Source organism: Erinaceus europaeus, chromosome 1 (assembly GCF_950295315.1).
Source record: "Erinaceus europaeus chromosome 1, mEriEur2.1, whole genome shotgun sequence".
NCBI classification, from domain to species: domain Eukaryota; kingdom Metazoa; phylum Chordata; class Mammalia; order Eulipotyphla; family Erinaceidae; genus Erinaceus; species Erinaceus europaeus.
This window is the reverse complement of record NC_080162.1, coordinates 118,348,294-118,365,395: the sequence shown is the minus strand read 5'-3', so window position 1 is coordinate 118,365,395 and position 17,102 is coordinate 118,348,294. Positions and strand designations below refer to the sequence as shown.

The 17,102-nt window shown below is 41.9% G+C and overlaps 1 protein-coding gene across 10 annotated transcripts in view; it reads left to right on the top strand.

Moving 5' to 3' along the window:
• The window catches only part of MTSS1 (MTSS I-BAR domain containing 1), a 214,097-nt gene that overhangs the window by 175,970 nt on the left and 21,025 nt on the right, over nucleotides 1-17,102 (top strand). For all 10 annotated transcript variants that reach the window (XM_060195321.1, XM_007520792.3, XM_060195302.1 and 7 more), the window contains 2 exons: nucleotides 13,664-13,821; nucleotides 15,359-15,466. In XM_060195321.1, coding sequence (XP_060051304.1) covers nucleotides 13,664-13,821; nucleotides 15,359-15,466 — 266 coding nt within the window. The remainder of the gene's footprint in view (nucleotides 1-13,663; nucleotides 13,822-15,358; nucleotides 15,467-17,102) is intronic.

The following is a 17,102-nucleotide window of genomic DNA, read 5'->3' as shown; positions in this document are numbered from 1 at the left end:
GGAAGCCTATCAAAGTATGGGGTGGGGTAATGATAATGAGAAGATGAAAAGCTGGTGGAGAAGGGTATGGGTGCTCGTGGTGGAGGACCATCAATCAAGTGGAAAGTTCAGAACCAAATTAAAGCCATTACAGGTCACAGAGGGCAAATGTACATGGCTGCCTGAGACAGTTTTTTGGTTGTCTGCTGGTATACCACCATGAATAGACTATACACATGTGAGAAGAGTGGTGACCCCTCACTTCTCAGCCCAGCTGCCTGGGTACTCCAACCTGGCCTCTAGCTGTTTCTCACTGCACCTTACTTCTGATCAGACCCCAGACTAAACTAATAACCTTCACCTGCCACTCTTCACCCCCCAATCACTCTTTTTCTATGTGTAGAGAAAAGGAAAAACTGGGGGCCAGGTGGTGGCACACCTGGTTAAGTACATGTATTGCTACTATGCACAAGGACCCAGGTTGAAGCCCCTGGTCCCCAACTGCAGGAGGAATGCTTTATGAGTGGTGAAGCAGTGCTGTAGGGGTCTGTCTCCCCACTTCCCTCCCTCTCAATTTCCTCTGTTGTATCAAATAAAATAAAGTTTTAAAAAAAGATTTCTTTAAACAAGAGAAAGGAAAGAAACTCATGGTCCTTCCCACCCTGAGAAGGGGTTTACATGTATCATGGCCACATAACAAGGGAAATACACACCCTTTCAATGTCTCTTCTGTGCTTCCAACATGAGCAAATCACTCTCAGGATGTCTTCTGCAGCCTGCAGTCAGCGAGTGGCTCCTCCTTCAAGCTCAGTGGAAAACATTGAAGGTGTCCTTTCCAACTCTACCCTGTTTGGTTTCTGAAGGAAAGGAAAGCCTTCTTTGCCAAAGGGAATTCTCATCTGAAGAGCTACAATACTTGAAGTCTGGAGAGTGTCACCTGACTTCTTTGTCAGCATGCAGTTCTGTTCTGCTGCTGAGTAAGAGGGGCTACAAGGATAGTGCTCAGAAAGTGTTGTGGTCAGTGTCAGTTCAGGGTATACCTTCAGAAGTCATCAGGAATCTCCTGAGAACCTTTTGGACCATTGGATGGAGCTGAGAGTGAAATCCAGACTCCAAGAACCCTCATACCCTCTATACAGATTCCTCTTTCCCAATGATGTCTGAAAATCCGACATTTGAGCCAACTTTTGCTGACATGGGGGTGGGGAAAAACAAAATAAAACTATAGCACTGAAGAAAGTTGGGTTCAAACCTGGGTCACACATATGACAAAGCAGGCTCGGTGTTCAAGTAAGCTATTTTACCATTGCCTCCCCTCTCCACCACCCCTGTGTTTTAAAATGATGTGGGCCCATCCATGGTTCCAGGTTGCTCTCCCCTTTGTGATTACCTCTTAGAGATCCCTGGTATGACTGATTGTTGTACCAATGTGGATGGCAAAAGGTTGCTTTGGACATAAACATACTGTTGATCTAAAAAAAAAAAATGATGTTTTCTATTGCAACTAAAGTTGTATTGCCTCCTGAAGTTGGAGTGGCTCTAAATTCAGACAAGTAATGAACTGGGTCCAGAGAGGTCATTTAAACCACTTGTAGCCTTTCCTCATTCAGGGTGTTCTGATGCTGCTGTCACATAGTGGTACCAGTAGCTGAGTCACGACTTCATTCTAGGATTGAATCGGGCTTTATAGAGCACACACACTTAACTGCAGGATATAGTTTTCACTTAGTGGGAGAGCTAGTGAAGGACTTTTTTTTTTTCTTTTGAGTCATCATGCAGCCACCTGTGTACCCACACCTAGTACTAGCAGGTCAAGGTAAAGCCCCCGCCACCACCCCTTCGAGCTTGGTAGGAACAAGGGAAGTGAATTTTACCTTTCAGACTTTGGGTGTCACTTAATTCAGTAAGTAAGTCCCTGACCTAAATGAGTACAGACATTGAAATGTAACCTAGGTGGCTTCGACAGAGGGCTGTGGGATTTGAGATGAAAGCACAGAGCTTTTAAAGCAGTGAGATTCATTTTACAGTGAAAGGTTCTAGAGCAGATGGATGGAAAGACCTAGCAAAGGCTTAGGGCTGAGAACTCTCTTAGAGCTGGTCTCTGCGAAAGCCTCCCCCAACACAGCTCCATGATTGCCTTGGTGGTTACTCAGTTACAGATGACTGACCACAGGAGCTGAGACAGTTGCTCTGAAATATCCTGGAGTGCCATGAGACCTTTGTCAAGGTATAGAGTTCACAGTGCTGCATTTAGAAGCCAAAGGAGTATTATTTATAGAAAAGCCAGTTATCTGTAGAATGTTGTTAACTTTGACCAAATGCAGAATGGGTGAAAATGTATAGGACAACCTGCTTTCAACATGGTTTTATCTTTGTGAATACCACCAGATGGCCAGTGCAACACATGACCACTGTGGATGATGTTCTGCTTATTTTTGTCTGTTTCATTTTTATGTGGTGTCATAATTAAACTCAGCACCCCCATTATGTATGGCATAGGCTATACTGCTGAGCCAGCTCTCCAACCCAACAGTGCATATTGGATTAGAGAGTTACCAACCTGGAGACCCAGTTAGCAAGTGATTGGTGTTATCCAGGCAGGAGATGGCAGTGGTTGGGCCTCTAGGAAATGATCTTAGAGATGGAGAGGTAGGTGGATGGGTTCAAGAGCTATTTAGGAAGGGGGAAAAAAAAAAAAATATATATATATATATATATATATATATATATATATATATATATATATATATATATATATATATATATAATAGGCAACCCATATCTGTGACCTTGGGAGAACTACTAGTTTTCAGTGGAGGGGATTGGGGATACAGAACTCTGATGTTGGGAACTGTGTGAAATTATACCCCTGTTATGTCATAATTTTGTAAATCAATATTAAATCACTAATAAAACCTTTAAAATGATAAAATTAAAAGAAGGCTAACATTAAAAAAAGAATGTAGGGGTGTGAGGAGCCTGGGCCTGGGGACTTAGGGCTCATGGTACATAATGGTAGAAAAAGAGCTCAGTTGGAAGGTGAGAATGTCTTGCAGACACCTGTCATAATTTTGTAAATCAATATTAAATCACTAATAAAACCTTTAAAATGATAAAATTAAAAGAAGGCTAACATTAAAAAAAGAATGTAGGGGTGTGAGGAGCCTGGGCCTGGGGACTTAGGGCTCATGGTACATAATGGTAGAAAAAGAGCTCAGTTGGAAGGTGAGAATGTCTTGCAGACACCTGTCATAAGAAGATGAGAAGTTGTACCCATGTGGCAACAACTGTAAATCATTAAACACCCAATAAAATGATTTTAAAAAGAAAAAAAATGTGAGGGAAGGAAGAAGCCTTGAAGTGGATGGCCGGTTTTGAACCAGGTGACCAAGTGTTTCTTTAATCACAAAGGAGGAATCAGCTATTGCTATGACATGAGATGGGGATGGGGGACAGTCTCAGGTGATGGTGACATTTCCTGATTGTCTCTTGAGTTGTCTCCTAATTTTTTGCTCTAATATTTTTATGAGAACAGGCGAGACAGCAGAGCCCAGCTCTGACATACATAGTTCCAGGGATCAAGCCCAGAGCCTCATGCATAAGGCCTTACATGAAGCAGGTGTCCTGGTACTGGGACACCCCTGTTGCTACTACTACTTATTTCAATAAGCAGCTCATCACTCAAGGATCAGAAATCTTGATGACAAAACATCCATCTTTAATAAGAGTTTTGGAGTCTCTGCATTTCTAACATCAAAGAGAACTTTGAAAGGAAAGCTTGTTAAAACTAACGACCCTACATGTTAAACTGTTCTCTGCTAGAAGACAATTTTAGAGCTGCTGTGCAGCTGTAATGGCACCTCACTCCCACCACATGCTTGCCACTCTAACCATTGTACTGTCTGTCTCCTATGAATAAGTGCACTTCATTTCACCACAGTGGTGTGAGCTCAGGACAATTCATAGATGATTAGAAACAGAGGCACAACCTGTTGGAAGAATATCAGGATTGAGTTTATTCTGCACACTTTTAAGTAAAATATCCTCCAGACTTAGATGAATCAATCTTTCTTTAAATTTTTGCTTATCAAAACTGGAGAATCAACCAAAAACACAGAACTAAGTTTTAAAATAGAAACTATACATAGGGATAATGAGGATAGTTACTTTTGGGGAGGGAAAGGGAGTTTTTCATTCCACATTCTTACTTCTGGAAGCACCTTGTTTGTCAGTCCCAAATGTATAGTCCAGAAATTCACTATTTACCCTTCCCGTATTTCATTGACTTTAGGACGCTGTCAATTGTAAGATGACTGGACCACAAAAACAAACAAAAACCCGCATCTGATTTTAACTATGACACACTATTGATTGTAAAGCATCCTTATTTATGAAGTATAGAAGTTATAGGCAGATGAAAATCACTTATGTGAGACTTTGTTGGCTCCCCATTTGTCTGTCTCGGGGGAAAAAGATGGTGCTGTGCCGGGAGCTGGCCCTGGCCACAGTTGTTCAGTATCTTCTGAAGGGAAGGGGAATTGGTGATGAAGAAATGAAGTGAGTGACACATCAGCTGCATTAGATGCAAGAGAGAAGCACCTCTGGCCTCTGCAGAGGTTTATTATTTAACACTTTTCACTTGGATACAATTGACATCATGCAAGACCATTTTTATTAACAATAAAAATAACTGCAGACATTATCATTATAGACATTAATATCATTATAAACAAGTTCTCCTTGAAAGTTTTAATCTTGAGACAGCCTGCCCTCCCCTAGGTTTTGACCACCTGTGTGGCCTTGGTGTGGCCAAAATAACTTCAAACATTATTCCCTTTGATTCAACTGTCTGTGTTGGTTAGCATATCTTTTGTGGAGCTCAGTCTAACAGCTTTTCTTCTTAACCCATTCTTGGATGGGTCTAAGTAACACTTTTCTAATATCTAGTAAACTGTCTACCTAAACAAGTCTTCTTCTGTAAAGTAAGCACATGCCATGAAGAGTCTCTGCTGACTAACTTTTGTATATATGAGAGTTCACTAACTTTTGCCTATATGAAAGTTTACTGACTTTTGCTCATTAACCCTTACATTAGCTATCTAATTACACAACTTCTAAATTCATTATAGATGCCTGTAAGTGAAGCAGGGAGTTTGTGGGTATGGGTAAGCAATAGGGCCTCTTTATAATTAGGTGAAGACCACAGTCTGTCACTCATACTATAAGCCACCTGTAATTCTGGCTTTTGGTCTGAGTCTAGCTAATAGAGAAGCTGTAGTGGTGATAAGTAGCTCTTTTTCTGAAAGCCTTTTAATGGGTACAGCAGTTTCTGCTGCTAGGCCATTTTTAGTCTTGTTACACTCACTGCCATAATTGTTGTCACTATGTACTTCCCCTGGGGATCTCTATTTATTGTCCCCAGGTAATATTTGTGTATTTTCAATATAGCCAATAAGTCCTCAAATTATTAATGTAATTTAAAAATAAATAGCTTCCGTTTAGTCTAGAACTTTCCACTCTGCAGTAGGTTCCAGCCTGTTCGGACTTTGTCTGGCAACAGACAAAGATGTGAAGTCACTTCTGCCATTATACAAAAAGGATGAATAGTTTCAGTTCAGTCCTGGCTTGCTCGGACTTTGTCTGACAGCAGCCATGACGTCACCTCCACCAGTGCTGCATGTCTTTTCTGACAGCAGTCTGACCCAGGGTCTACGGGGTAGGTTTTTCCTCACCAGAGAATCTTCTGAGAATGGTGTCATACTTTGTTCAATATAGGGCTCTAATGTCTATGAAGAGGATGAGAGGTTCCAGATAATATTAATTATACTTAACTAACTTTTGACTTTTTTTTCTCTAACAGAGAAAAAAAAGCTCTGGCTTATGGTGGTCTGGAGGACTGAACCTGGGACTTTGGAGTCTCAGGCATGACAGTCTGTTTGCATAACCATTATGCTATATGTACCCCCACCCTACTTGACTAACTTTTTAATTAGAGTATGTAGATTGTTTAATTCCTGGATTCCCGGGATTTATGTTTGACAAAGAACATGGGTTTCTGCAGGAGAAAGATCCAGGGTATGGAAAGTGTACCCATTCCCAGCTCAGTGGTCCTATACAAGCGACATTGCTCAGTTTCCTCCCTCTGTCAAAAGAGGGCAATAATCCCTGCATACCATTTGTGTGAAAAGTAAAGAAAAACAAAGTATAAATATTGGGGTGCCATGGGACCTTTATTTCATTCCAGAAATCTTTGCTAGCTCTCCAAATTTAATTAAGAAAAACAATATAAGCTGAGGAGACAGCATAATGGCTATGCAAAAGACTTTCATACGTGAGACTCTGAGGTCCCAGGCTTGGCTCTTGGTACCCCTGCAAAACAGAACTGAGCAATGTTTTTACCTTTCTCTCTAAATCTCTCTCTCATTAAAATAAAATGATTTTTTAAAAAATCAAGTCTTGTAGAGATGTTTTTGACTGACTATTCTTTAGCCTAAAGCATTTTTATCAAAGGAATAATTATTATTTTCCCTTAGGAATTAAAAGCTTATGTCTATTTTTTCATCTGAATTCTCTAGCATGAGTAGTGCCAAGGCCTGGACACTAGCAGTGCAAAGAAAATATTGTCAAGACTAGGATAATTTATATTTTACAGAAAAGGTCCCCAACAGTTTGTTTGTTTTTGAGAATTTTGTCTGGATATCCCACTTGAAGTATGTTAGGCATTATGCCAGCTCCCCTGCATTGCTTGATGCTGTGGTCTATTTACATAATCATTGTTTTGCCTGAAAGATCCCCACCACATTATCCCCTCACAGTATTGCTAATTCAGTTAAAACATCACAGTAGTTGCTAAGGATGCTTCCACCTTCCCAGCATGCCTTTTGCCTCTCTCCACCCCCTTTCCTAGCCATTTCCATTTCCAACTTGCCACTTCCGGTTTTTACCCTATAAAGCCTGCTGCTGTTCTGGTTTTGCTCTCTTTCTCTTCCGTCTCCCAACCTGGAGAAGACATGGAGAAGGGCTGGTGTGCATAGTGGGAGGCAGCCATTTTGCTAGCTCCATGTGGCCTAAACCTGCTGTGCTCGCACCTGACTCTGGGGTGTCTGCATTAATGAATTATATTACCACGCCGCCACGAGTTCCTTGTCTCTCTCTCCAGCGAAGCTATCCCAGCATTCTGGTGCCCGAACGGGGACCTACCCTCCAGCTTCACACACAAGCAGCAGACATACGAAAGCGCCCCAGATAAATATACAGCCTTGGCTCTCTGCAGCCTCGTATTTTACGAAGGCACTGTGGCTCCTTTTTTCCTTCGTATTTTTCTGAGAACCCTCCACCATGGGCAGCCTTCCTCTTTATGAAGAGGTTTCCCAAACCTTCTACTCTTTTTTCATGAGACAGTTTCTCTGTCTCTGGAACATTTTGCTCTGGGCCACACCTTGGTTCTTCATGACTGTGATTGTAGAGCTTGGGACATGCATGGAGATTTCCCCTGGGACTTCCTGGACTCCCTCTCCCATGTCTCCCATGGAGAAGGGTGACTCTAACTTGCAGAGCCTTCTCCAGAACTTTGGCAGTCCCCAAGACTGGAGACACATGGTTAGTTCTACCCTCCTGATTTGATTCTTTCTTCTATGGGAAGACATTTTTGGGAATGGGTGTCTGCAGCAATCCCACAGGAACAGTCAGAACCAGCCTACCTAGGATTTTGCGACATAGTGGGATCTGAAAAATCTGCTTCAAAGAGCCCCCCCAAAAAAAAATGCTGGACGCAGCCATGATTTTTGGAGACGTCCAGAAACAATCCTAAAATTTTTTTTCTATTTTGATTTTTTTTTTACATCTTGGTATAAATGTGAAACGTTTAATCTTGAAAACTGTATAAATGTGAAATGTTTAATCTTGAAAACTGTATGAGTATGGGTGGGGAAGATAGCATAATGGCTGTGCAAAGAAACTCTCATGCCTGGGGCTCCAAAGTCCCAGGTTCAGTCTCCTGCACCAATATAAACCAGAGCTGAGCAGTGCTCTGGTAAAAAAGAAAAAAGAAAAAAACTGTCACTAACATGTGTTAACTCTCTAACCTGAGTTTGTTTAAAGTCTAAGGTAAAAATTAGTTTAAAATCAATATGTCACTAACATGTTAACTCTCTAACCTGAGTTTGTTTAAAGTCTAAGGTAAAATTAGTTAAAAATCAATATATTTTAACTAAATCTGGTCAAGATCTTGCGCACACCTAGGGTGTGTCTCCATCTTAAATGGGTGTAACAAAAGGTAGAAAAGATGCTGTTGATATGTAAAGCTCTCATATATCTCCTCAATTAAAGAGGTAGAACCAGCCCGGGTGAGTGATAGATCACACAATGGTTATACTAATGATTATCATGGCTGAGGCATTGGTTCTTCTGTTAACCTTTCCACATTTTATTGAGCTTAAACTGTTTAAACAATCTTGAAATCATGCTAGAAAGGACTTCCAAAATTATAAAGGTACTTAAACCAATTATAATCATTGAGTTATCAATTATAGTAAACTTCTAATTTGTTACAAGTTTTTTCTTCACAAGTAAGTGATTACAGCTATGTCAAGCCTTCACATGAAGAAGCATCTGCTCACATGGAATCCCTGGAAATCTATTTGGACCCCTGTCTTCTGACAGCCCCCCTCCAAAACCAATGATGTGACCTGACATGATCTAAAGAACCTGATTCGCAGACTCCAAGGACAGAACTTTCTTACTGCCTTTCTCTTGCCCATCACTATCTGCCCTTCCTGCTTCTGCTTCGCCTGTTATCTTTTGGTGGTTCTAGCTCACTCTAGAAAAGCAGAATTTCAGTGGCTGTCTTCCCCCATCGAGATAGACATGCAGCATTTCATCCCCTGGCATTTCTTCCCCTGGTCGTTGGCATTGGACTGATGCTTCCATCGGACTTACTGGTATACCTCTTAGATACTTTACACAACTTTACAGCAGCTTCCCTTTACGCTGTTGGGTTTCTCAAAGACTGACCCTCAGCAGTCCATGGACTTTGCAGGTTGCTGCCTTGGGACTCTACAGGCCATGCCCCCGTCTGCAGGCTCTGTCCCCAGAGGCAGGAAACGTCCTCCCCTTTACCTGATAGGCCCTGCCCCCAGAGGCAGGAAACACCCTTAGAGGCAAGAAACGCCCCTTTTCACCCACCAGGCCTCCCCTTGACATCACACTGGCTCTTACTGCTCTCCTACATGTCCCTCCCAGTCTTATTCCAGTTCTTTTAAAAACACCTGCACAATATAGGTTTCTGTTCACCCCTACACTGCTATTCCTCTGACAGAAATGGAGTCTTTTACAAACATTGACCCATTTATATATGACCATTAAGAAAGAGGGAGATGTCAGGAAATTGTGATGATGTGGTTGAGCTTGGCAGGGCTTGAACCTGAGGGATGTGTTAATCCTGTTACTCTCTCTCTCTCTACCAAGAGGTTGAGCAAGAAAGGACAGTAGTACCCCAAAGGTGTGCCTCCTCCTATCAGACTCCCTGCCTCACAAAGCACCCTGCATGCATTCCTGATATTACGGCCATTAGATAAAAAGAATGGGGGAGATGTTGGGCATTACACCAGCCCCCCTGCTTCATTGCTGATACTATGGTCTATTTACATAATCATTGTTTTGCCTGAGACCCTCCCTGCCTGCAGGGTATTGGTTAATCCCACTAGTTAGAACCTTCACAACAGCTGCTATGGAAGCTTTCTACCTTCGTGCTCTTTTCTCCACCCCCCTTTCCTAGCCATTTCCTTTTCCAATTTGCTACTTCCAGTTTCTAAGATATAAAAGGAATTGTCACTGATCAATAAAGGCATTGCATTGCGTTCCCACTCCTACACAAGTTCTTGGTCTCTCCCACATCGCTGAGTAAGCAGCAGCCCAGGTTGGCCCCGGTCGAGTTCTCTTCAACCCAGAGAGCATGTGCCCGGGAAGAAACACCCACGAAGCTAGTGCAGAAGAAGTACCCTCCCTCTTTATTTTGTCTGCTTGGCATTCTGGAATTCTCTGTTATTCTAGCATTAGGCCATTTACAGGTTCAGTGGTTGGGTCCAGGGAGCAAACTCAGGCCAAATTATTACATCAGTGCCTTATTCATTCATAAATACCTGTTGAGTACCTGTCTTCCAGGTGAGTGTGCTGAGTGAGAAGATACATTACTGAAAAAAATCCCTTTTAATTCCAGGGACACCTCATGGGGTGTCCCTGCTTAGCAGGGGCAACCAACTGAGTCAGAGGACTAAATAAAATGAAATTAGAGCTGGGAGAGGTGTCACAAAAGATAATTATAAGTGAATTCTGTGATCAAATAATATAATTCCAATCTGGTGGGAGTTCAAGAGGGGTTTTCCTAAGGGAAGGACAAATTTTAGAAGAGAGCAAATGTGAGCTGGACCAAGAGAAGGGGAGAGTTGAGGAAACAGTTTGCAGACTGAATTGGCTGAGAGCACATTCTTTGCAAGACAAACTGTGTTAAAGATGTTGGCCTTCTCTTGACAGTGGTAGGAGCCACTGAAGAGGACTGATAGTATTTGCATAGTGTTTGAAGGCTGTTTTGGGTGAGCTAATCCAAATGTTGCCTGGCAGACATGCCAGGCCATTTTAACTGTCCAGGTGAAAGATCAGGATGGGCCTTGAAGATGGCTGTGGCAGATAAAAACAAAGGGCTGGAGTCTGGCCCATGTGAGAAGGTGAAATGACCAGGACCTGTGCTGGAGGAGCAGATAAAGACCTCTGAATCAGTACTAAGCAACATGGCATCACTCAGCTGGAATAATGAGCCAAAACAGCCAAAAAAAATAAGCTTCTAGATAAGCACTCAACACCAGTAAAACTCAGAACTTGTAGAACTTAAAAAGATGACCGTATCTTAAAATCAGTACATCCAATTGAGTCCTGGAATAGTTTCCCTCCACAACTATTTTCTGATAAATGTAATTATGTGTTATGCCAGTGAATTTAGCAAATAAACATTGCATTTTTAGGTCATGATTTATCCTGAACGGAAATGTACTTGCTACGACTATAATTATAGCAATTGTTTATAGGCTATATTTGTTTTAAAATATAACAATTTAAAAATCCTTTGTAACACATATTTAAAATAACTTTGCAGTAATCACAGGATAATTTAATTTTCCAGATTAGATAGCACTAGGTTCTAGTATTAGAACTAGATTAGATAGCACTGTTCACGTTGCTGAACTGCTTAGGTATATTTTTAAAAGTCAGTGTTAAAAAAAATGTCAGTGTTATTCATTAATAGACTTGTGCCTTGTAACTTGAGAAGGGAAATAAATACATCTTTCTCATTTTTACAAAGACAGGCCATTGTTAAAATAACAGCTGCTATAACCAAAGCACATTCAGGTAGATTTGGTTCACCAGTATGCATTTTAGTCTATTATCTTCTCTAATTCCTTTTCACATTAAAGCTAAGAAAATACTCTGATGTGGCCTACAGGCCCCCATGTTTCATTAGTTAAAACACCATAGGGAAGGTGAAGAGACAAGATCTCTGGATCAGTACCAAGAAGACTGGCCTCACCCAGCTGGGATAATGAGACCAAAATGGCCAAGCCTTGTGGGTTGCACAGAAACAGGGTTTATAGTATTCTAGAACTTCACTATCTGAGGTTTAGTGTCCAGTACATAGTCAGAATATATGGATTCATTTGCATAAACCAGTATTTTAAAATAGAAGAAAACAGTTTACAGGACTGATGACATCCCTGCATTACTCCTAGAAGTCCTCTAGAGGAAGTTCCTCTAAGGAACTACCTGGAGAGAATAGAGCCCACTACATGCACAGCACTCAACCTTGTTCATCTTATAGCCTCTTCAGAATGTTCTAAAAGGAAAGAGTACTGTCTTGCTGCCCTCTCCCAGGGTTTTGTGGGCAGAAGACTGTGTGGGGTTGCTAATGTAAGAAGGAAATTGTGGAGGAACTGATAGCACTCACATGGAGTGGCTCCACCCAGGGGGTAAGCCTCAGACCCTCCCTCACCAGCTCAAGGGGCTGCATGACTCAGAAAGGAGGCATTGGGGAGTATTCTGGTATGAACATTAGTTTATTGGGAGAAGAGTACAGATTTTTATAGAGAGTTAAACAAAGAACATTTTTCACATATGTCAGAAATAACAGGTTTCTTAAAGGTCAGCTTGCCCCTATGGTAGGAGGCTGGTATGACAAGAATTGATGCAATATATAAAGGTCAAAACGATTAGTCTCCATGATGCATGCAAGTTAATTATCCAAAGGTATTTGAGAGAAGCATAGGGGTTAAACCAGTAAGGTGAGGTAGAGAAGAAGAAAAACAAAGCTTTATGTAAATCATAGATATCAAAGGGCACAAGGAAATAGAATTTGGGGTTTTCACTGCCTAGTGTTGGGGAGGTGTATGATAGAGTGTGTTCTCCTTTATGATCAAAAGGTGAAGTGTATGTGTGAACTTTGAGTGAACCCTAAAGCAGGCAGCCATTTGGCCTGCTGTTAGCAGGGGAAACTAAGTGTGAGGGCTTGTAGGCTTTCTGTGAGCTTGAGAGACTAACAAGGAGAAACTGAGTCTGGGATACTTTTCCCTCTTGGCTCATCTCTATAAGGAGAGAGGCTAACAAGTGGGGTGTCTTTCCAGACCTCCATCCAAGGATGAGAGAGCTCCCCTAAGCTCTATAAAGCTTTCACATAGTCCCACAAGAAACCATGTCCGGAAGTTTTCCTTGTCATGAGTAAACCAAAACAAATGTATACACTAAGTATATTGGTCATTAGAAATAGCTGATCCTAGAAAAACAGCTGCCTTTGAAATCCTTTTTGGATTGTGGGGAAAGTCATGACTCATTTTGCTGTTGTAATAACAAGTTTTGTTTCATAGTAAGTAAGTTGCAGCCAGCTGCCTTTGGGACCCTAGGCCGTTCCCCGCCCCCATGCAAATGTCCGTCGAGGCAAGTAGCCCCCCAGAGGCAGATATGGCCCCCTCAGGCCTTCCCTTGGCAACATGCTGGTTTTTGTTATATATGTTTCTGTTCACCCCACACCCTTGATACTATAGTCATTTAGTTAAAAAGAAAAGGGGGAATTGTCGTATGCTTTACATTGGTTTGTTCTAGCCCTCCCCCGCCAAGAGAATTGGATGAGTCCAGTTAATTTCGCGTGCCTGCTTGGCCCCGCCCCAAGGAACCCCGAGAGAGGGTTCCTGAGTCCTGAGTCCGAGAGTTCCTGAGTTCCTGAGTTCGAGAGTTTCAGGGTGACAGAGTAAGAGAGAGTGCCAGAGAGACAGAGTTCCTGGGTTCCTGAGTTCCAGAGTAAAAGAAAGAGTGCTTGCGCCGCCGCAAAGAGACAGCAGAGTTCTGTTTGGTGATTAGTTTGTCTTAGTTTTTGAATCGTTGTTCCTGAATAAAGAAATACAGCTTCCCTGCCCAGCCGTTGTCTCCGCGTCTCTGTTGCCCGCCGTGAAGCTAGCCAGGCCGGCAAGAGCCTCTGAAAATTTTAACAACATTTTGCCATAGAAAAATAGGGGGAAAAAACCACGACATAACTTGATGTCTTCGAAATTTTTGGCTTCTGTTCTAGCAGACCCCAGGGAGGAAGGGCATTTGTTTCCAGAAGCTGGTGTTTGAGCAAGCCATTCTTGAGACTTTTGTTTGTTTGCAGGGAGAGGTGATATCCAGCCTCAATTGGACAGTGCTCTTCAAGATGTCAATGATAAATATCTCTTGTTGGAAGAAACAGAAAAGCAGGCTGTCCGGAAAGCTTTGATTGAAGAACGTGGCCGGTTCTGCACCTTCATCTCTATGCTGCGGCCTGTGATTGTAAGTTAGTGGAAAGTTCCAGAAGACTTAATCTGCCAGTTGGGGGGGGACTTTCCTTTATTTACATACCTGTCATTGTCTCATTGAGGATCTGTTGTGTGTCAGGAATCATGATGGTGTCCCTTCTGTGGTCAGTAATCTTTCTCAGCAGGTTATTTAGTGATGACTCCATGACTCATAGTCTTAGTACCAATGTTCAGCTTACCTTTTCCCCCCAAGTCAACAAGGCCTGCCAGAGTGCCTTTCAGTGTACTTCCCCCCACCACCTCCACCATAGAACCTCCTCTGAACTGGTAGAAATGCAGATTATCTAGCCTAATCTAGACCTACTCAATCTAAAACTCTGGGAGTGGGGATCCACTAGAATCTGTGATTTAAACAAGGCCTCCTTCAGGTGATTTTGAGACTAAGATAAATACCCTGAGGTATTTGGAAAGACCCTTAATTCAGACTTATTTTTTAAGTAAATCCTTTGTTTTTATTAATGAGAGAGAGAGAGAGAGACAGGAAGGGAAAGAGAGAGAGCCAGAGCATCATTCTGGCACATGTGATGCCCGAGATAGAACTTCAGATCTTATGTTTGAAGCTCCAAGGCTTTACCCACTGTACCACCTCTTGGGCCACTTAAGCAAATTATTTACATACCACAGTGGAAAACCTCTGCCTTACACATTCATGAAGCTTATACGAAGGCACTAGCTTACTTTGTGTTAACCTTAAAAAAAATGGAAAAAGATGCTCAAGTGCAAGTTGTTTCCTTTAGGACAAAACATTTCTGTGGATCAGTCTTGTCTAGGTCCATAGTTCCAGCTGGGCACTTTGATGGAGTGAATAAGTGTCTTCCCTAGTTCTGTTGTGTCTCACTTTATACTAAATTTGATGAGAAAAGAAAAAGTAGGAGGGATCAGTTTTTCTATATTGAACACATAGTACAATCATCAAGATCTGCTATTGAATCTGGAATATCTCTAAATCATGTCATCTGTTACTCCCGGGCAACCTCAGAGGAGGGCTCCAGCTTGTAGAGGAGGCTGTGCTGCAGAGTCCCATGAGAATATACAGACAGGCCTTCTGAGCAAACCTACAAGCCACTCAGACTCGAAGAAAAGCCCACGGTATTCACTTTGGCTTATTCTCTACACAAGTCTATGTATAATTATTGCAGGCTTGTTTTTCCTTTCCATGGTACAAAAGAAAAGGCTGGAAGTGCCTTCAAGAATGTGCCATGCCCTTTCCTAAAAAGTTAAGGGATGTATAATCATTATGCAAAGGATTCTCATGCCTAAGACTCCGAGGTTCCAGATTTTATCCACCATTAGCCAGAGCTTAGTAGTGTGATGATTAAATAAATAAAAGATTGTACGAGTTAGGGTGCACTGTGGAACTATACCCTGTAATCTTACAGTCTTGTAACCCACTATTAGTCACAAATTTAAAAATAGGGGGAAAAAAACTTAAAAGGGTTAGACAATAATCCTACTAGCTAGTTAGACCAAGACCATGAGGCATATTGCTGTTGTAAATTCCTTTCCTTCAGGAAGAAGAAATCTCAATGCTAGGGGAAATAACTCACCTTCAGACTATATCGGAAGATCTGAAAAGCCTGACTATGGACCCTCACAAACTGCCCTCTTCAAGTGAACAGGTAGGAGTTGTATATAATACCTAATAGCAACCCAAAGAGAAAAAGGTTCAAGCTTCTGAGGGCTCCTTGTTATATTACTAACCCATTTAAAATTATATTTATTGTGATTTATATAGTCCTCATCATCAGCAGCCACTATGGGGAACCCTAACTGTGTGCCAGAAGCCAGTCATTATGGGGTGCAGAAAGTGGAAGGTCTGGCTTATGTAATTGCTTCCCTGGTGAACATGGGTGCTGACAGATCAAGCCATACTCCCAGCCTGTCTCTCTCCATAGTGGAAAAGAGCTGTGGGGAAGTGGGGTTCCAGGACACATTGGTGGGGTCATCTGTCCAGAGAAGTCTGGTTGGTATCATGGTAGCATCTGGAACCTGGTGGCTGAAAGAAGAGTTAAAATATAAAGCCAAACAAATTGTTGAAAAAATTTGTGAACCTGAAGGCAAGAATATTGCAGATGAAGATTTGAGATTTCCATTTTGGAAATAGCTAGTAGGTCTATTTTAGGTATATTCCAAAGGATACATGACTTCATTAGCTTTTGCCTGAGTTTGACATCTGATATGCAGGTGGACCCAAGTTATTGTCTGGGGAGATGATGTCATGGCTAGAAAAGGGGCTAGAAAGCTGGATCAGGGAAGATGGTAGCTCCCAACTATGGGAAAGGTGAATAAATGTTGTTGATTGTAAACCCCATCTATTAGATCTTGGCCCCATATTGAGCCTATATAACCTCTACATCCCTGTAGGTCTGGGCTCACATCTGTGGTCATTGAGTAAGAACGTTCCAAGCTGCCCCAATTTCAGGACTCATCTTTCTCAGGTGGTAGAGTATACTATCCAACCTCCCTTTGGAGGATGGAACATTCTCTACCGTTGTTGATACACATTGAAGGAAAGGTCCTATGGGGGCCCACAAAGGGATCCATAAGTTGTTCCTGATGAAGATGACCAGTGACAGTGGAGAGAGGGATCTGTTAAAGGTCTAGACCCATCATTTCTGTGTAGGAATACCAGGACTCCCATACTAGGGCCCCAGGTGATGGTTGGTATGCTAGTGATTAAAGAGTCATCATTATAGTATGCCAGTCTCTTGCCCTTATTCAGCTTTTGTAGTCCTTACTTTGATATGGTTAGCTTTGGAGTGACTGACAGAAGTGTAATAGGAAGTAGGTAAGTAGGTGAGGAGGGTATCTAGGTCTAAGTAGAAACTATTTCATTAGGAACTTTATAGTGTCTTTTTAGGTCTTTCTACTTGCTTACTTCATTTACTGACTCACTGCAAACTATTGTGCACTTTTGCTTTCAGGTACATATTTTGCCCTAATTTATGAATACATGTATATTATACCCTATCTCATGGGACCTTGTCTATATCTATGTTTGGGGGGCTTTGCTAGGAAGTGAACCACCTTAAATGAAATTAAAGAATCCTATGAGAAAGGAAAGACTCAGCCCCAAGTAATGAGGTTGATATTCCTTGCCTGATGTTGCTGGACAGTCCAAAGTGAAGTATGCCGAGGTGGTACTCGTTGTTTAGGTTGGGATCAGCAGATGCAGTATCACTTAGTATAAATTGAGAGAAGCATGCAGGAAAGTGAGCCCCATCCTAGAGGTTCTAGGACTGGGGAAAATTTGGG